Source organism: Benincasa hispida, chromosome 6, assembly GCF_027475165.1.
Source record: "Benincasa hispida cultivar pf3 chromosome 6, pf3_genome.v1.1, whole genome shotgun sequence".
NCBI classification, from domain to species: domain Eukaryota; kingdom Viridiplantae; phylum Streptophyta; class Magnoliopsida; order Cucurbitales; family Cucurbitaceae; genus Benincasa; species Benincasa hispida.
Window position 1 is genome coordinate 3810291 of NC_143483.1, and position 21074 is coordinate 3831364.

Consider the following 21074-nt stretch of genomic DNA (forward strand, 5'->3'; position numbering starts at 1 on the left):
CGGGGGAGAGGGCGCAATATACATACATATACCCCTAATTAGAAGTCAGAGATTCTAATCTTGTTAACAAAATACATGTAGGAGTAAGAATTCAAGCTTATAACTACATGTCTTTAACGCATGTTTTGAGCTATGTCCAAGTGTTAATATTACTTTAATTGACAACAATATGTGAGGTAGAGATTCACGTATTAACATTTTAAGTCGATATTGGATTATGAATTATGTTGAAATTAACTTTTTTCCACGAGTTAATCTCTCTTGTTATAAATATTCCAAGATGATTCATTATAAAAATATCACAAATAAAAACAAAAATAAAAATTTCTCTCTCTCACATCAAAATAAGAAAAAGGTGTATGCATGGTGAAAGAAAAATGAGGTGGTTGATATGGGAAGTTTTCTTCATCCTAAGCGGTCTTTCCTCTTCACCTTCTCCGGCACCGGAAGCTTTCGTCGGAGTTCAAGACGGCCATTTTCAGTTAAATGGTTCTCCATTTGTGTTCAATGGCTTTAACTCTTACTGGATGATGTCCGTCGCCGCTGACCCGAACCAACGCCACAAAGTCTCCAATGTCTTCCACGATGCCGCCTCTGCCGCCCTCACCGTCTGCCGGACGTGGGCCTTCGCCGACGGCGGCTCCCCTGCCCTCCAAATCTCCCCCGGCGTTTATGATGAGATAGTTTTTCAGGTTCTTATTCTTTTCTTCTTCTTTTTCCTCTTTTTTATTCTTCTCTTTCCTGGGTAAAGGTATAATTTCATAAGTTAAAATACGGTAATATTTAATGGAGCCAAGATACACTCATATTCGTTATTTTTAATCATAAACGAAAAGAATAATACTTCTTAAAGAAAAAAAAATTATCACGTAATAATTTATGATTGAACACTTAAGTGAGATGTACAAAAATAATAATGTAGCTAAGTATACACTCCAAGATTTTTTTTTTTTTAAAAGAAAGTAAAATTACAAGTTTAGACTCATTGTTTTTAAGTTTGTATTTATCAATCTAATACACCCTTAAACTTTTCTTTTTCAGATAAAATCTCTTATCTATTTTAAAATTTTAAATACTAACTAATTTATTTGATATAAATTTGAATTCTATATTTAATAAATTCTTAAATTTTAATTTTGTGTCATGTTGAATCATTGATTTTTAAAAAAGTATAAAATACTTAAAATTGAAAATTGGTAGAGGTTCAAAATTTCTTTGATACTATTTAAAGTTAAAAGAATTTATAAAGACAAATAGATAGAAACCTATAAAAATTTAGAGAGTTATTAAACATGTAAATCAATCAATGTCATGGGTAAATTTTTTATTATTGCTTGTAATACGTGTATATATAACTATTATTTTAAATATTTAGGATTAATTTTATTTTGGAAACTCTCAAACGTCTGAAAAGTACGCAACAAAATCAACTTTTTCCTCTTTTTCTTCTTCTTATTATTATATTGACCTCCGAATTTTGGATCCTATTTCTTAATTAGGAAGTTAATGGGCTCGATCACCATTTAATATAAACATGTTCTATAAATAGTTTAAATATATAATTTTTTTCATTTGACAATATTAATTTATATCTCTAATCTTTTAAGTTACATCAAATAAAATTAAATAACAAAACAAATAAATTAGATTGAGTTACATAATCTTTTCGATTTGGTTTTCTATTTTTTCCTTAAAGATAATGTTTTGATAATTACGTGTATCCGTGCATTCTTTGCCTAACTAACTTGATCTGTTACACTTTTAAAATCTTGACCATTTTTTTTTAAAAGAAAAATTAAAACATAAATTTGGAAAAGTCATGAAAATCATTTGATATTTACTTTTTAAAATAAAGTTTATTAACATTGTTTTCACTCATAAATTTCTATGTTGTATAATCTATTTTCTATCCTGATTGTAAAAAGTAAGCCAATTAAAAAATTAGAAAAAAACCTTCGAAAGGAAATTCTGTTTTTTAGAATTTAACTCAAGATTATGTGAACACCAAAATAGAGAAATGCAAAGAAAACAAACATAAATATCAAAAATATAAAATGAAAAAAAGTTTTTTTCTCAAATAAATAAATAGTGATATTTGTTATACTTAAAATATTTTCACCAGTTTTACCATTTGAAATAATTACCAAAAAAAATTTATCATTCTCAAACGAAGCGTACTTTTTTTCTCTCAAAGAAGTTATAGAATTTTAAAAATGTTATACCAACAAATTAGTTTTAAAATAAAATCTATTAACAAATGGGCATAGTTTTGCTCAAATGAGTGTAGCTCAATTTGTATATACCATGTGTTAGCGACTAATAGATTGGAATCTCCTACCCATTATAGTACTAAAAAAGAATCCAAAATTTTAAATTTTAAATAAAAGTATATAAAACGAACCCTTAAAAAAATGTTATTTCGAGGATTTTATTATCAAATTATGAGGACAAAGTTTGAACTTCTAAGAAAATGGAGACTAATCTTGTGTTTAGATTGACTTTCTAAGTGCTTATAAGTAAAAAAAAATGTTTATAAACATTTAGAAAGTCAATCCAAACATATTTTTAAATTTTAATTTTCTCCAAATTATAGATTTTAAGCAAACGATGTGGTTTTGAATGGTTAGGGACTTGACTTTGTGATATGTGAAGCCAAAAAGTATGGAATTAGAATGATATTGAGTTTGGTGAATAATTACAAAGACTACGGCGGAAGAGAACAGTATGTACGGTGGGCCAAAGCTGCCGGCGTTGATATTTATAATGACGATGACTTCTACACTAATCAACTTATCAAGAGCTACTACAAGAACCATGTTCAGGTTTCAACCTATACCCTATCTTAACTAATATTTTTATTCATATACTAATTAACTTTTAACTTTATTTGTGTACTATTTAATTAGTCTTTGAATTCTAATGTGTGCAATTAGAGTTGTTCATTTACCCTACACGGTTGGGACTTTGTGGGACCCACCCTCAAAAAGGTGAGAAATCTTATGGAGGGAGAGGGGAGAAATTTCTCTCCGTTGACGAAACGGAGACGGAGATGGAGACAGAGAATACATTTCTCATCCCCGATCTCGTCTCTACCCCGATAAATTTCTTTTTTCTCATGTATAGTATATATATACATATATATTATTTTCTTATATATGTATATTTTGTTATAATGAAATATATATATATATATATATAAACTCACATTATGTGAGTACTGTGAATTTATTTTAATTTTTTTAATTAATTTTAATTAGTTTATTTTAAAATGCTTTAACAATTATTTTCTAATTTCCATCTAAATGTTTTTATATTTCAATACATGTATATATTTTTTATTACTCAAGATTTATTATTTTTAAATATCTAAATTGAAAGTTTAAATTTATAACATTTATATTTTATTTTTAAAAAAAAGTTATAGGATTAGATATTTTAATTATACTTTTGCATATAAAAAAATTATTATTTTATTAAGAAATCTTAATAGTGTTTATTTTTAGTAAAAAAAAAAGTGTATTGAAAATGATCCATTTAATATATAAAATTTTATAAAGGAGTATAAAATTTTACAAAATGAATAAACCAAAAAAATACAAATAGAAATTTTTTTTCCTACAAGGAACCTGATCCCCGTGAAAAATTTCGCGGGGATGGAGATTGAAATAGGGTGGTGGGGACGGGGACGGGGATGGGGAAGGCTTCCTTGTCCCCACCCTACCCCGTGGACATCCCTATGTGTAACAAATTTGTCCATGATATTTCAATTAGGGGTGAATACTAGAACCAACTAAATTCAATAGAAAAAAAATAGAAAATTGGTTTTTTTTGCTGAAGCACCGATTCGGTTCGGATTTAGAAGGATAAGAAACCCTAAATTTTTTATTCGCTTCAATTTTGGATTTGAGAATTGAACCCAAAATCGAACCAACCTATTTATATATATGTATATATAAAATAAAATTAACTGAATCGAACATTCATCGTTTGGTTTGATTTGGTATATATTTTCTCGAAAATATTTTATTCAGTTCAAACCAACCAACCCAAGAACACCCTTAGTTTCAATTATGAAAATATATCGTTAAAGTTTAATTAAGTTTCTTACCTATCTATATTAGTCAACATATTTGGGGTCAAATGTGTTTATTCTATGTTGTTGCGTAATAAAAGTTGACATGATGTTAGGATTTATTGTTGTACAATTCTTTTCAGAACATGTTGCCGTCGAGATTATTACAAAATTGAAAGAAATTAAATTTTAAAGTATATAAACTAAACTCTTAGTACTAAAGTTCAAGATTAGATTATTACGAAGAATTAAAATTTAGAGATTGAATTAATGGTTTTTATGAAAATTCAAGGACAAAAAGCATGTTCTTAACGTTTTTTAAATCTCATGTTTCTGTTTTCTCTATAGTTCAAGGACATGTTCAAATTTTGACTAGGACATGTGCCAAGCAACAACATTCAAATATTTAGGAAGACAATTAGAAATTTTTTAAGTTGATTAGACAAGATATACAATTTAATTATACTTAATTTATGTGTAAAACTCATGAACAACTAATTCAATTTTGAATCAATTGTTTAATGAGTAATAATATTCAACTTTTGTAGAGAGTATTGACAAGGAAGAACACAATTAGTGGTTTGAGATATATGGATGATCCAACGATTATGGGATGGGAACTTATGAATGAACCACGTTGTCAACTTGATTCATCAGGCAACACTATCAATGTAAGCTTCCAATAATTCATTCCTTTTTTTTTTTTTCTTCTTAATCACTTTTATTAGACGTCCCTAATTTGTTAACCACTTTTCATATTCATAACTAAGATTCGGTTTCATTTATAACTATAACGTTTATAGTTTTTAGTTTTCGGAAATCTAAGTTTGCTTCGTCCAAATTTACTTATAATAATTTTAACTTATCTCAAAAGAAACATTTGGAGTCTTAGTTAAAATTTTAAAAATAAAGATAACTTTTTTAAATTTATAGATACGAGTAGTTTTCTTGAGCTTAATTTTAAAATATATATATTAAAAATCAAATAGTAATTAAATGGAATCTAATTTATATGAACTAGTATATTTTAGAGTTGTCCATAGGATCGGGGTGGGACGGAGGATTCACCATCCCTGTCCCTGTGGAGATTTGTTATCCCCGTCCCCGCCCCACTCTCCATTTTGGGGAGTCGGGGTCGGGGAATCCTCATTCGGAGATTAGGTCCCCACGAAAACTTACCTGTTTATATCTTCATTTTTAATTTTTATTTTATTTAAAATCAATTAAATTTTGGTATTTATATTGAAATGGTAAATATTTTAAATAACAAATTATTATTATTATTTAATTTATCAAATTAATAACTAAAAATTATCTTAGATTTTTTTAATTATAAATTTAATAAAAATTTAAATTAATTATATTTTGAAATGAAAATTAAGAAAAAATAAAACAATATATATAAACAGTAGATAAGATACATATACACACACACATATATATACATATGTATATATTTATAATAAAAAGAATTTGGGTCGGGGACAGAGATGGGACAGGGATACCCTCCCCATCTCCGATCGGGGACCTCTTTTGTATCTTCGATTTGACTCCCATCCCTAGTCAAATCGAAGATTCAGGACAGGTACCCGCGGGGATCTGACACCACGAGGACTTTTGTCATCCCTAGTATATTTGATGTAATTGGTAATCACAGACTTTTTTTTTTTTTAGTTCAACTATTACAAAAGAAAAGAGTTAACTTGTCGACCTTTAAAATGATCATTAATATTTCATTCACTAAACCAAGTTAAAACTGATACATTTGACTTATTTGTATGTCATAATGTCTTTTAACCATTATTCATTAATGACAAGTAGAAATGTGGTCATTGTTATAATTTTGTGCTCCCTATTTTTTTTGTTTCTAATTTAAATAATTTTGTGTTGGTGAGTTATGATAGAGATGGGTAGAAGAAATGGGATCTTATGTGAAATCAATTGACAAACAACATTTGGTGGGAATTGGAATGGAAGGATTCTGTGGAGATTCAAGCCCAACCAAAATCAAATCCAACCCAAATAGTTACAGACTTGGCACAGATTTTCTCACTAATAATCTCAACAAAGACATAGACTTTGCAACAATTCATGCATATCCTGATGCTTGGTCAGTTCTTTTACTCCTCTCTCTCACATCACTAATATCCTATTTTCATAGGTGTTTTGAGGCTTCCATAATCTTTTAATTTTTATTCTCAATTTTGCTAATTAATTTTATAAAGTTCTCATTAACATTAGTTTTTTTTTAATATGACCTAAGGGAGATTTGAACCGCCATGAAAATTCTTATTGAGTTATGTCTACTTTGCTGATTTGTTGAAATTAATTAACAAAAGAGACGATATGTTTATAATAGTTTATTAACATCTTGAGAATGTCACATAAACATGACACTTGATGTTTTAGAGTCTTAACAATTATTTTCGTAAGTAAATGAGAAATATTAAGAGTAATCAAAAAGTATGGAGAATTATAAATTCCAAGGACCCAAAGTGTAAACAGTTAATAAGACAAAATTGATATTTTTTAATCATGGGTCCACAAACTCCTTGAGTTCACAACTTCATTCCCTCAACTTCTCCAACTGTTTGAGTCAAACATCCCGTCTGGGAAAAACGTTTCTATTGTAAACCACAGTAAAGAGAAATGCTTGAACCTAAAGCATGCATTGAGCCAAAACATAGTCAGAGAAGCAAATGGGAAAACAGTAATCAAACAAAGGCCCGACCATCAAATTAAACATCAAGAAGAGAGAGCATCTTAATTTGTTTTCCATTGTCACAGGCTACCAGGGCAAAGTGAAGCCACCAAAATGGCATTCTTGGAGGAATGGATAACAATTCACTGGACAGACTCCAAGACTATCTTAAAGAAGCCATTGATTTTTGAAGAATTTGGAAAGTCAACCAGAGGCCAAAACCAAACATCTAATGTAAGAGACAGAGATTCATTCTTAAGTAAGGTTTATTCAATTATCTACAACCTTGCAAGAAATGGAGCAACCATGGCTGGAGGTCTGGTCTGGCAAGTTATGGCTGAAGGAATGGAGTCGTATTACGATGGATACGAGATCGTTCTTCCCCAGAATCCTTCGACAAATGCCATTATAACACAACAGTCAAACAAGATGGCTGCCCTCAACATTAAAACTCAACATCACCTCAACAATAGATACTAAATACGTGTTCAGACTGTAATAATAAGTTTAGGTTAAGCTGAACTATAGGTTGGATTATGCTATTACTGGCTTATGGGTTAAGAGTAATGGCAAATGATAGCTTTCCAAGTGGATGTCCAAGTGCTAGGCACTTTGTAGTCAGTTTATTAGTTAGAAATAAAAATATTTATTTTCCTTCTGATATGACTATTTATGCCAGTCTCTTCATGGCTTAACTCTTTAAGCTTCTAATTCTCAAAAGGAAAGAAAATGGGCAAGAGGGATACAAGGGATCAAAGAAAGGAGGGAGGAGAAAGGGGGAGATGGAGAGAGATTGTGATAATTGGTACTACTAGGAAATATAATAAAATAAAAATCAATTGTTAGGGACGACGAAACTCCAGATATCTCCACTATGGTATGATATTGTCCACTTTGGACATGCACCCTCATAGTTTTGTTTTTGGTTTCACCCCAAAAGGCCTCTTATTATTGGAGATAGTTGTCATCCCTTACAAAATCACGATCATCCCCTTGTTTAACCGACTTTGAATGCATTCTCACCCAACATCAATCACATCCTGTTACCCATCAACAACTTAAAGGTAGGTATTAAGTTGATCATCTCATGACAAGGATTAGCTAAAAGCTACATTTTCATGAACTGCATATTATATATTGTGGATAATCTATAGTAAAGATTTTTCTAAAACCAAGAACTTCATCTCTTATAACTACACCAATATCTTATGTCTATAATTAATGCTTTGAAGGTAAACAATGAACAGCAGAGAAGTCTATATATAATATATAGGGGAGAGAGCTCAAGCGCATAAACTCTTTTGAAGCATCGTGAAGGCATGAATCATACATACTCTTTTCAACTTCCTTTATTTATTGTCTTTCAAAATCTAGTCACAAACTGGGAGTGGGACTATATATGAATGATACACTTTGAGAGGCATAAAAAATTTTCGATATAGACTAGTTCAAATTTTGACTATAAACAGAAAAAATGCATTTATCAAAAATCAGCTACAGGCATAACACAATAACCGCTTTAATATCAACTCGCACCCCCAACTTAACCTTTACATGCAAGGGTCAAAAAAATATACTCTCATACCTGATATGCAGTTCATCAAATCCATCTCTAGGTGCCACAAGATGACAAATCTACAAAAGACATCTGCATCTTCCAAATATTTCTGATAAACATAGAATTCACCCACTACAGTAAGTCCATTAGGGGAGGTTGTCCAGATGATGATTTATTTTGAGTAGAACGATATGTTGATGAAACCCCTCTCCCTCTTCCTCTTCCCCTACCAACAGTAGTTGAGGGAGGCGGGGCAAGTCTAGGTGCGATGTTATTCTCATTCTTACTCGGGGCAAATATGGATCCAAGATCAGTGAATTTTTTGTCCGCATCATATGCATGTTGAGATGATATGCCCTGGTTTTGCTTCTGGAATCCAATAGAACTTTGGGAATTGTGGGCCCCAGTCACCAGACTGCTTGAGTTGAAAGTCGAAGAGCCATGATTTTGTCTCATCGGTTCACCAGTATTTTTGTTGTTGACGGTCCAACTGGCATTGCTGTTCGTTTGAAAGTTCAAACTGTTTGGTGTACTCATGGATGAACTAGTTACATATTTGTTCATGGATGGCCCAACAGCCCCATTGTTGGAAGCTCCAAAAGCACCTCCTAATGATCCACTAGGGCGTGGAGGCCAGTCAGCAAAAGGGTCCACGTCATCCAAGTTTGAAGTGGATGATGCTCCAGCAGTTGCTTGCATCCCAGAATCAGCTATTCTGGGTGCACCAGCACTAGAGTTCCGGGGCGGCCACTCAATATTCACTGGAAGGCAGGATGCAACAGTTTGATTACTAGAGAGAGATGTTGTCACAACAGAATTTGTTTGTATAGAATTTCCTGTTATGGGTTGACCACCAAGAACAGCAGGAGCAGACGAGATATTGCTAGTAGAATTATGAGGGGGTGTATGTCCCTTAGAAATAGGCCCCCAATCTTCATCCCAAGCAGGTCGACTTTTTATAGTTGGAACGACGGTATCACTTGCTCTGCTTGACGATTGGGACAGTGCGCCATTAGAAACCAGAGTGGATTTCATCTCCGGTATTCCAGAATCAGAAACAGTGACTCCTCTTTTCTCTTCAATTTTCCTGCCATGGAAAAACACTGTTAGAATCAGATATGTACTAAGACTGTCCAAAACCCCGAGGCCGCATGCATGTGCAGTGTTTAGCAAACACTACACAAATGTTGGTTGCAGTGTTTAACAATATTACCTGAGAATGTCCTTGACAAAAAGCATATATTTAGCAAACTGCTGAACATTTAATTGTTGGGCTGTAAGAAGAGGTGTGAGTAAAGGAAGAACGTGCTCCGCAATAAATTCGATTCCATACTGAACAGAACGAGTTTTTGACAGAAGGTAAATTAGTTCAATTAATGCACAAAATCTTTGGCGACAGTATCCTTCCAAACAACAGGTTGAACTAGATATGGTAAGTACCTGCTTAAGGATTGAGTTTGCAACCCCAAGGGTACACATGAGCGTGGGAGCAGATCGGTCCACAGCTGTACAACGTTGAATTGTTTGCAAGATTTCTAGAACTGCATGTTTATCAAGCGTCTGAACCAATTCTCCAAAGCACAGCAAAGCATTGACTCTAACCTGTACATAGGAGGAAAAGCCAACATTATCGCTCACATCTTAACTTATGTAAAACACGTAACAAAATTCAGCAGTGAAGTGCAATTCATTGTAGGGATAACACTGGCGCACCGAAAACCAATAACTAGACCAAGATAGATTAAATTATATATACACAAACACTCATTTACGGGAGAAAGCTAGAATGTGTATATGCATGCAGATACTCATTATTCATTAATCAATAATGACAGAGAACAAATGCTAATTTACCACGAAGACACTCGTTTTTTTTTCCTAACTTCTTCGGTAATGCAAAGCAATAATCAGAAAGAAGCAGGGATCTTCGGTGAGTAATGCATGTCAACGTGGCCTTCAAAAAGCGACCATGTACCAATCTATTGTAAATAAACTTTTTTCTATTTTTCCTTTTTTTCTTTTTTTTTTCTTTCTTTTTTTTTTCTTTTTTTTTTGTGGGCAGCAGATGGTAATTCATTAGAAGGGGGGAATTACAAAAAAAGATGTCAACCAACCAAAATAAATAAACAAACAGTAAAGAACTTCAAAGCATGAAAAGCCACAAAGAACTGCAGATGCATACTTACCGCAGCAACTGTTGTCTTTAGAGCTAAAGCATGAACACGAGGCAAAATTGCTTGTTTCACTAGCTGTAAGAACACGATAATTTAAGTAAATGTGAATGCAAGCCTGCATACCATAAAAAAGGTCAAAACAGATAACCATTGATAATATATGCTACCATAGTTAATCGAAATAATGAATTTTATTGCACGTTGATTTCCTTTTTAGACAAGAAAATACGTATCAATGTAGTTACAGATTCAATGACAGGGAAAATTGCTCTAGGTGTGCAGTCCTGTGTTTGGCCCACGAGAGGTTTGAGACAGAGACCCGTTGTCACCCTTCCTCTTTATCCTAGTGGTGGATATTCTGACTAGACTAGTCCCTTCAGGATCAAAGAAGGGTGTGATCGATGGGTTTAAGGTGGTTAAGGAGCTAGTTCATCTAACCCACCTCCAATTTGCAAATGACACTATCATCTTGGTTTAGGGTAGGAAAGCACCTTCGTTAATCTACATCCGTTTCTGTCGTCTTTTTGCAAAGAAATTCAGGCTTGGGATTAATAGAGGTAAGAGTTCCTTGTTAGGTATAAATTGTCGTGCATTCAAGTTAAGCTTGTGAGCTTCTTGGTGGGTTGTCACATATGTCAATTCCCTTCCTCGTGAGTTCATTTCAGAGTTTGAAAACCAGATAATACTCAAAAACTTGATGAGACAACAGAAACTACCATTTCAATATTAGAAAAGGTTTTGAAGAATTAAAAAAAAAGGATTAGATTCCTCTACGGGAAGTTTGCCACTTTTGTCTCAATACCGTGGATGACTACACGCAAGATGCCATGGTTTTCTCTCTCTCTCTCTGGTGTTGCCCATGTCAGAATAGCTCTGAATCAGTAAATCACCTCCTCATCCATTGCCAATTTGCTCATGCTATATGGACAAAAGATTTCAGTGCCTTTGGATGGAACTTGGCTCCCCCTCTATACACTATGGATTGGATCAAATTATTGTTTTTGGACCACCCCTTCAAGGGTCACAAGGCTAGCTTATGGATTAGCGTCATTTGTGCAGTTTTGACAAAGATTTGGGAAGAGAGAAATGATTGCATTTTCAAAACCAGAGCAAAGCCGATGAAAGACATTCTTGAATCTTCTAAGTTTATTGCTCTTTTTTTACGTAAAGATTATCAACCTCTAAAAGACCACACAGCTTTGATTTTCTTGTTCCAAATTGGCCACATCTGTTGTACTCCCTCTAATAGAAATCTTCTTTACATTCTTTGGAGGATTCATATATCAATGGAGTTGTTTCTTAACAAAACAAAAAGAAAAACAGCTCTCGATGTATTTCCATAATGAAGGGGTTTGAGGGGATAAACTAGAAAGAAATCATAAACACAAGATATGGAGCTCTCACCTGTGTGTCAAGTTGCTTAGCAAGGGAAACTGATTTCCTCAGACCTTCCTCTTGTATGCGAGCATCATTATCATCATAAGCACGAACAATCAATGGCAGGACATTTGTTATTAATTGTTCTTGATTGGTCTAAAAAATGGCAGACTGGTTAAATGAGAAAAATTACATTTGAATATGCTGTCAAGTAAGATTGAAAAACAGAGGAAAGGGGAATATAAACACTGGAGGCTGAAGAACCAGCCACAGCAAAATAGATCTGGACTAGAGCACTACATATAATTAGCTACATTTTAGCTTGTAAATCAACCAACAAGCATCATCACACAAAAAGCACAATTACTTGAATTTACCTTGTTAATTATAAGATCGGCATGCTTCACAAGCAGCAACAATGTATCACCAGCAGCAGTACTCAGGACGGGAACAAGAGATGGCAAAGTTGATACCTCAAAATCATGTTTATCCTGCAAGCTTCAAGAAATTAATCTTATGTTCCAATACTACAGTCCAACAAAACTAATTAGGAAACAGATGAACAGCGGAAGACAACAAACATAAAACATCATGGACTCATTCATTAACAACTGGAATATACGAGAAAGGAATCTCCAATTGATCAAAAAAGAACCACTGGCAACCCTCGTCTCACACTTAGTACTAATTATTTATATGTAGAAAGAATATTTTTGTAAGCTCCTTGATATAGGGGTATAGTTTTCCTTTTTCTACACTTCATCCCATTAATGGGAAAAAAATCTGTTTTTCAGAACAGAGAAGGGGAAGATATCAACTAAGGAGAGAAGATAATAGTATGTCAGTCGCCTAAACATCATTTCCTCTCTTGTAACTGAACCATGAAATGTCTCTACTTTTTATCATAAGACGAATAAATAAAGCGACAAAATAGTCCTGCTAACATATCACAATTTCAATAAGCACTAGATTCAAGGCACTAAATCCATGTATTTCCACACAAATCCATAGAAATTCAATCTCCAGAATCCACAATCAATCTTTTTAAATCTCAACTCCTTGGCTAGTTTAAATACCTCAGACCCAAGGGTAATGCAAAAAACAATCTGAACCTAATGCTCAAAAGACACAAATTTCAATACAAGGAAAGAAAAATAATGAAATGAAAAAACAAAATTACAGAGGGCAACTTCAGATTATTAGTAGAACTACAGTATGCAAGGGAAACTCATTAGAAAAAAGTAAATGGAAATCAGGTACATAACACAAAATGAAACCCCTCGGGGCATCAATTATAAAATCTTCAACGCCAACTTTAGCATTAAGCCTTGGCAAGATTAATAAATAAATAATGAAAACATGAAGGTTTTTGTACCTGTGACTCTGCTATTGTGAGTACCATGGGAAGTATCATAGGCTGCATAACCAGATTCCGTAATTCTGCACAGAGAGGTGGAAGGACCTGCAAAAGACATAACAAAACTCTCAATTGGAGATCAATGACTTCATGAATATTCCTTTACTAAATGTCATGTATATTCGTTGGAAAGTGTAAGACTACTAGCAAACTCCTTGTTTAATCAATGTGTACGAGCATTTGATGAACTTATTCATATCCTTAACGTGTAGAGTAATTGGAATGAGATAACTTGTGACAGTGAAACATGGCACCATCTAAGGAAGACAAGTGTATGGCTGGAAATTGAATTATTAAGTGTGTATAATAAATAATCCAACCTATGAAGAGAAGAAAAAGAATGGGGGGACAACGATTGCTATCCGTGATGTTCATCACTGAGAATTCCAAATTTTGATGTTCTTCTTTGATAAGGCATCTTTGCAATAAAAAATAATATACAGTATCTTTGGTTCTTCCTCTTGCAGTAGCATCCATAAGGAGTTTCTCCAACTAAAGTTGTCTTTCATTTCATTTCTACAAAGTTACAAACTGGGGAAGTTTATTATAAATCCTTGGTTGTTCCTGTTCTTTTCTCTAATTATGAGCACTAAGACTAGCTTAGATGCATCTCACACCAACCACGGAGGACAACCACTTAAATGATAAAAATTTTGGCACAAGAGAAATGAGTAGGTGGTGGCTAGTAATACAGAATTTAAATCCATGATATCAACATAAGATCCTTATAGAAGCACTTGTATTTCCGTTTTGATCATTGTATAACTCTCTTGTACTATGAGCCTTAGCTCTTCTCTATATATTAATATAATGAACCGTTTCCTTTTCAAAAAAAAAAAAAAAACATAATGTCTGTAGCATGTGACCATGTCCCCTTGACCATTAGTCCCTTGGTCAACCAACAGTAGTTTTATTTAACTTGTTTCACATCCTCTTGCATATGTCATTCAATCGATGAATTTTTGTGTCAAACATAAGAGCCAAAAAAATTATAATCAAAATCAGAAAGCATGAGAATAACCAGCAAATTGATAGACCAAATTGGCAGAAACTCAGACCTTATACCGCAATATACGGGGATCAAAATCTTTCCACATATCAGATAGGGCCTTCAAGAAGTCAGACTTTTGCATGTTATCTCTTTCCTGAAAAGTATTAATGATAAGTTAATAGGTTTTCAATTTCAACTATCCTTTCATTGTAAGCAACTGCTTTCAATAACACTGAAACCCATCAGTAAAGCTGAAATGGAAACAATTACAAGCATGTGGTCAAGAAAGCGAAGAGCACGCAGCCTTGTGTCATCTCGGAAAAACGGGGAACCTGCAAAAATATCAAATAATGTAAATTTGAACTAACTACGACAGCACAAACAAAGAAACAATGTCTATAATGTGGTGCTTGGGGGGGGTGAGAATTCTTTTGTGAATCATCAACCATATAGGCTCCAGGTCTTTCCATGAAAAGCATGGCTGACTACCTATCAAAACTTCTATAACAATACATAATTTATCAAATACGACCATTCTGTTTTTGTTTTTCCAATTTTCCTTCTGAAAAAATATCTGACAGTTCATTAACATCCTGGGTATGTCACCACAGCTTTTCATGAAATGAAGTGGATAGTTAAGGACCGAGCATTAAGCATTACCAGTGACATAGTTAAAAGGAAAATGAAATCCAAATCTCATACTAGATTTCATCGTAATCACGTAATTTGTGCAATCCTTTCCATTTTACAACTTCCATGTACAGTATTAAATATTCAAAGTTACACTTGCAACTGACATCACCATAAGTTCCCTTGAAGCTAAAGGAGGATGTATCAATTAGATTGGAATATCAAATTGTATTACCCGTGAATTCCAATGCTGTTGGCCGGAAAGACTCATTTGATGATAGCATTCTCTGCAAGTCAGGAACTAACTCCGGAGGAATTGAAGCAAACGACTCAGTTGACAGGTAAGTTAAGGAATTCATGTACTAAGGGGGAAGGGGGAAGGGGGAAGGGGGAAGAAACAAAAAAACAAAAGAAAAATACAAGAATTAGGAACTTCGATAAATGACATGACTTACAAGAATATTTGAGCCAATTACCTTTCATTTCCATATAAAAGCTCTTTCAACAGGTATATTATTCTCAGTCTATACCAATATTATTGAACAATTATGCATTCATATAGAGAGATGGAAAGTAACTCTATAATGAACACTTCGTACAAAAATAAAGACTCATTGCACCATTCACACGTGTACAAAACCAACCAATATATGACAGCATTATCAAGCTTCCAGCAAAATAATACCTAATGTGGTTTAAATACATAATTCAGCATCAATAACTTCCACTTCACTTAAGTTGAAAAGATTAGCCAATTGATTTGTGTCCCATGAGGCATGAATAAAAGGTAGTGGTACAGTAGCACACAAATGAGGACAATAAAACCATGCCTTAAACAATAACACACTAATAAAAATTATAGGCACACAAATAAAAGCGCAATAACATGAGCCACAGGGCAACAGCAGACTGGAACTTTCAGAATGTTCTGAATAAAATTATAGTAGACCTCCAACCGTACTTTTAAACAATATTTCATGACCAGTCATAAACACAAAGTTCCACCTAACCTCAAAAAAATACAATAAAAATTTTTTTAAAAAAATTAGAGTTTGTTTGGTAGGCGATCTATAAACACGTGCTTGGCAGATGTGATTTTTAAAGCTGTTTTCAGATTCTTTGATTTAAATAGTGCAAATTCCGAGGGGGAAAATGTTTCAATGCATCCAATTTTGAATTAAATTTGAAAATGCAGATTTATATCAAAAAGATTTCTAAAAAATTAATAAATATAGCATTTCACGTAATAAACTCAATTCATTTTTAGAAAAATAAAATAAGTATAATATATTCTAAAACCATTGCATTATTAGTGAAGCCTCATCCACAACATGCATGACAGATTCTTGGTTCAGTAATGGACCCCTCAAACATAGTTTTCCCCCAAACGACATTGCTGACTCTAGAGAAGCTCCCATTGCTGAGGTTTGGAATATTGGGGATCGGTAATGGACTTTGAATTTCAGAAGGAATCACAAAGATGAGGAAATTGTCGAATGGGCCACTTTCACACAACTTATTCCTTATGTTGATTTGTCCTTCAGACTGCATGCTTGGGTTTGGAAGCTTGACAAGAATGGGTTTTACTCCACAAAGTCATTGGATTTCCACCCAACATCAGTCAACCCCTCAATCTCCGAGGATCTTCTCAAGAAGATATGGAAGTTCCCCTGCCCTAAAAGATTAAATTCCTCCTTTGAGAACTAAACCGTTCTTGTCTCAACACCATGGATAGACTACAAAAACGCTGCCTTTGGATAAACCTCTCTCCCTCTTATAGCTTCCTTTGCCAGCAGGATTGTGAGACTCAAAATCACCTCTTCTTCAATTGCTCCTTTGTCGCAACTTTTGGGGCAGATTTGTTTGAAACTTTTCATTGCTCCAAGATCCCTCCATCTAACACACAAGGTTTGGCTAAGGATGTTGCTTATCGATCACACATTCAAAGCTACTAAAGAACACGAACATGTATGGTTAGCATTATTATAGCGGTTTTGTGTGAAGATCTGGGATGCAGAAATGCAAGAACACTCCAAGACAGTAAAATCTTCCAAGGAATTATTTGAATCGGCTATTATCAATGCATTCTTTTGGTAGTTTTTCTTTCCTTGTTGAAAACCCTATGATTGAGCCCATCTTTTTGTATATCTTTAGATATTTCATTCCATCCATAAAATGGCTTCTCATCCAAAATATATTTGAATATTCCATTCAATCAATGAAATACTACTTATCCAATATATGCGTATATGTGTGCACGTGTGTATTAATAATTATAAAGATAAAACTGTATAATATTGTAAAATAGTAATCATACAAAAAAATTAACATAAAACACATAAAGTAATTAACAATAGTTCATCTTCAACCTAATATTTAGTGAGAAAATACAACTAATTTTATGGTTTATAAATGTATTATAAATCACATTTGTACTATTCCTTAAATTGGATCCAATTTCTGAATTTGCTACTAAACACATATTTGAAAACGTGAAATACAACTTTATTTTTATTGATTTCCTTGTTTTCAAATTGCCAACCAAATAGACCCTTGCTAATTCTATAGGCCAATAAATCCACTTTAGTAACAGCACTGATTCTTAACTAACTAAACTAAAAACTGGAGAGAGTTTGTACTTAATTTAAGACCAGGCTTCTTTCTACACAAGAGACTTGAGACAATTGAAATATGTGAAGAAACACTAGAAAAATAAGAATTTCCAACTATTAATCAAAATGATCAAGGCGAGACTTTCCCACTTATCAGATATATATAAGCATAGAATGCAAAGTACACCATTGGCCAAGGTGATTGAGTTTAGAAAGAATGAACTTGGAAATACCATTTTAACATTGTTGTGGCAGTCAAACAAAGGCTTTCTAGCAACCAAATGGTAAGCAAGGCATCCAAAGCTGAAAATATCTGAGGAACAACCCGCCAAAGATGATTTACTCCTAACTAATTCAGGAGCAGTGTAATTTAGAGATGGCTGGAGAGGCAGCACAGAATCTTCAACGTCATATTCCTGTGCAATGCGACAAAATTAAGCATAGACACAGAAGCCTCAATTAGTTTTGGCAATGATGATCCTCGATTCATACCATATTATTGTATGAGCTAAATGTTTATAAAGAGAGGGGAAATTATAGAAAGATGGCTAGCTTGTACATCAACACGAAGGATAAAAGCTGCACAGTTATTTATAGATATAAAACACACTAATAGGATGTTAAAGTTACATGTAAACTGTAGGCTGGAGCATGAAACTGAAAGAGGATTTTTTTTTCCCTTTTTTTACGAACCAATAAAACAGGATTATAAAGAGTGAATAAAATGAAAAAGATTACAAAAGACTAAAAATTCATATAAATTGCAAGTTCCATAGCAAAAAGAGTTGACCTCCTTTTAAAATCTCAACTGCCTGACAAAGGCATCATCTAACAGTTGAGTAGTTTCCCTTATTCTCATTTTACAATGTTTAAAATTAACAAGCAACCAGTGGATATTGGACTCACGGCATAGTGGAATGCCTGCATGGTAGCCATGTCACCTGAAGTCTGATCTGCTGGAATTGCAAAGCCAAATCCAGCAAGTTTCCAAGCTCCATTTGAAGTGATAAGGACATTCTGCAAAGTCATATTTTCAAGCAACATAAACAGATCAAATCTATTAGAAACTCCATAATTATCTGCAGCTATTGAATCTTGATGTTGTCTCCATTTTTGAGGATCTGAGACCAATACAATATCAGCAACAACTCTTGCTCGATTGATACTTGTCTAAGATGTGGGCATTCTGTAATCTTTCCTTTTTTTTTTTCTTTTTTTTTTTTTTTTTTTGGGGGGGGGGGGGGGGGGGGGGGGGGGGGGGGGGTTGTTGTTTTTTTCTCTCAATGGAGCAACAAAAAAATCTCCACACTATCCCAAGAAATTTAATAAAAGGTTTTAAGCAACCGAAAACAATGAGGTACTGAACAGAGAAGAAATTGTTTATAGAAAAACATCTTTACCAATTATCTTAGCCAATTCCAAAGCAGAAAAAGTTGAAATAAAATTGATACCTCCGGAGATATAGCCCGGTGAATGAGATGTGCATTGCTATGAAGAAAGTTTAAAGACTCTGCTATCTGAAGCAAACCATGCTTTATTTCCAGTAATCCCATTTCCTATTAAATGTAAATGAAGAACAAGCTGATGAGAACAGAGAAGCTTTTGTGAAAACCACACGCATCACATGATTAGAGATCCAAATGCCTAATCATGCATATGACACATATGAGAAATATATGTCAGAATTGGTTTTCTCAATCAACGAATGAAAGGGCCCATAAACCGCATAGAAGCTCTATCCCAGCAAATTTATCACAAATACTAAAATCACTTTAGGTCCTAAATTCATAATTTATCCACAAAACGAGCTCTTTACCATACTAGAAAAGGATCTTGGGCTGTGGCCCATAATGCTTCTCTTGCATTGGAGAATCTGCACAACCACTAATCCAACATATTCATTTCTTCTCTAAATATTACCAAATCCAGGCTGCAATCCATGGGAAGAAGCACTAGCATCTCTATTTTCCATTCCATTCGAAACTTAAATACGGGAAAAGAAATGATTTCCATAGAACATCGACTTCATCAAAAAGAAACCTAGAGACTTCTGGGAAAAAAACCTAAAAATTAGGCAGAACTCCGAATGTCACTTATCTTTTGACCTCCTCTCAGTGTACTCTTTCAAGATCCTTCTATACTTTTATAAGTACCAAGGTGAGCAACTTTTTCATAAGCTCTATTTGATTAGGATCGTCTCTACTCTTTTTCAAGCCTTCTACTCTTTTTTTTTTCATTTAAAAAAAAAAATGGTTGGTCTATGTCTCTCATAAAAAGGAAGGTACACATATATAATTGACGGAACAACACAAGCTTCTATCATTTCACAACTTCTTCAAAGCAAGAGCATATAAATTGGAAACTCGTGAAGAAGTCGTCTAAACATCAAGTTCAGTGATCATCGTATCCACAAAAATCAATTCAAATTCCTATAATATGTTGGCATTTACTAAATTACCTACTATCACAACTTTCAGACTAAAATTCAATTGAATAACATAAGAGGCTCCCCAAACTCAATCGGGTTTTGCATTTACTATACTAGTCCATATTGAAGAACACTCTGGGAAAAGAAAAAATCAAAAAAAATCGGCGAATTGTGGCTCTACATACCAAACCATTAAGCTCCTTAGGAACCTTGGCAACATTCTCCACATTCCCAACAACATTTGCCACCGACGCAAACAGCGGTTCGGTAACCATGGCCATGGCATTCTTATTCTCGTCCAACGCCTGCACCACATGAACCACACCTGGATGCCTCAGCCTCACCAACCGCCCCGCATCGGCTCGAATCAGATCCAAAAACGAATCCTCGACAGACTTCGACAACCCCGCGCGAGTCCTAGCCTCCGACAGAACCCTCTTATCCAAAACCCATACGCAAACAGTTGGATATTGCTGAGGCCGGGAAGAATCGCGAGCCTTGGCAGAATACAATTTCCAAGCCATGCCGGGACCGGCGGAGCCGATCTGATCGAGAAGCTCGTAATCCTGAAGGGGCTTGGGTCCGGTGACCTCCTGGACGGTGGTATGAACGGTTTTCTCGATCACCGCGGCGGTCTTGGCCAGGGCTTGGGTGAGGGTTTTCATATTCAACGCCATTTTTGTTCGTCTTCACCGACCAGTAGAAGTTGACCCACTAAAAATGACGAAGAATTGTGGATGAAGAAGATGATTTTGACGGAATGGAAGAAGGATTTGGGGTGTGATTCGAAGGAGAAGGAGATGGAGAATTTGGAAATTTGGATCAAAGCAACAGTGTTTGGGGCTCTTCCATTTCTGTCTCAGTCTCTTCGTGGTTTGGTTTCCTTAATTATTCTGCTTACTTCATTCTTTGCTGTTTACCGTTGAAAGGTTAAAATTATTATTATTATTTTTTTCCTTTAAGAAAGAAAAGGAGAAATTATCCAAAATAATCTCATTTACTTTTCACATTTCAAAAATAGCACAATTGTCACATCCCGCTCCAGACCACCTTCTTAGTCTAGAGAAAGGCGTGCAATAGTTACCAACCCTTGGGCTAACACTTAGTGCCTAAT

General features: G+C 34.1%; 2 protein-coding genes across 2 annotated transcripts; one reads left to right on the top strand and one right to left on the bottom strand.

The window, feature by feature from the left end:
- Positions 1 to 284: 284 nt before the first annotated feature.
- Positions 285 to 7434, top strand: LOC120080136 (mannan endo-1,4-beta-mannosidase 1-like). Its single transcript, XM_039034706.2, has 5 exons — positions 285 to 692; positions 2628 to 2822; positions 4621 to 4743; positions 5977 to 6182; positions 6860 to 7434. The coding sequence occupies exons 1-5, from the start codon at positions 360 to 362 to the stop codon at positions 7251 to 7253; spliced, it is 1251 nt and encodes a 416-aa protein (XP_038890634.1). The 5' UTR covers positions 285 to 359; the 3' UTR covers positions 7254 to 7434.
- A 651-nt stretch (positions 7435 to 8085) lies between these two features.
- Positions 8086 to 20864, bottom strand: LOC120080135 (kinase family with ARM repeat domain-containing protein). Its single transcript, XM_039034705.2, has 14 exons — positions 20146 to 20864; positions 18984 to 19088; positions 18439 to 18549; positions 17766 to 17948; positions 15156 to 15282; positions 14561 to 14622; positions 14358 to 14444; positions 13258 to 13344; positions 12260 to 12373; positions 11910 to 12038; positions 10518 to 10580; positions 9772 to 9933; positions 9545 to 9663; positions 8086 to 9418 (listed from the first exon to the last, which is right to left on the bottom strand). The coding sequence occupies exons 1-14, from the start codon at positions 20635 to 20637 to the stop codon at positions 8464 to 8466; spliced, it is 2796 nt and encodes a 931-aa protein (XP_038890633.1). The 5' UTR covers positions 20638 to 20864; the 3' UTR covers positions 8086 to 8463.
- Positions 20865 to 21074: the final 210 nt, after the last annotated feature.

Coding starts and splice junctions, on each gene's coding strand:
- LOC120080136 (XM_039034706.2), top strand. CDS start 360: ATGCATGGTGAAAGAAAAATGAGGTGGTTGATATGGGAAGTTTTCTTC. Junction 693..2,627: donor ATGATGAGATAGTTTTTCAG/GTTCTTATTCTT, acceptor TTGAATGGTTAG/GGACTTGACTTTGTGATATG. Junction 4,744..5,976: donor CATCAGGCAACACTATCAAT/GTAAGCTTCCAA, acceptor GAGTTATGATAG/AGATGGGTAGAAGAAATGGG.
- LOC120080135 (XM_039034705.2), bottom strand. CDS start 20,637: ATGGCGTTGAATATGAAAACCCTCACCCAAGCCCTGGCCAAGACCGCC. Junction 12,374..13,257: donor TCACAATAGCAGAGTCACAG/GTACAAAAACCT, acceptor TGAAGCTTGCAG/GATAAACATGATTTTGAGGT. Junction 9,934..10,517: donor TAAAGACAACAGTTGCTGCG/GTAAGTATGCAT, acceptor TCCTATGTACAG/GTTAGAGTCAATGCTTTGCT.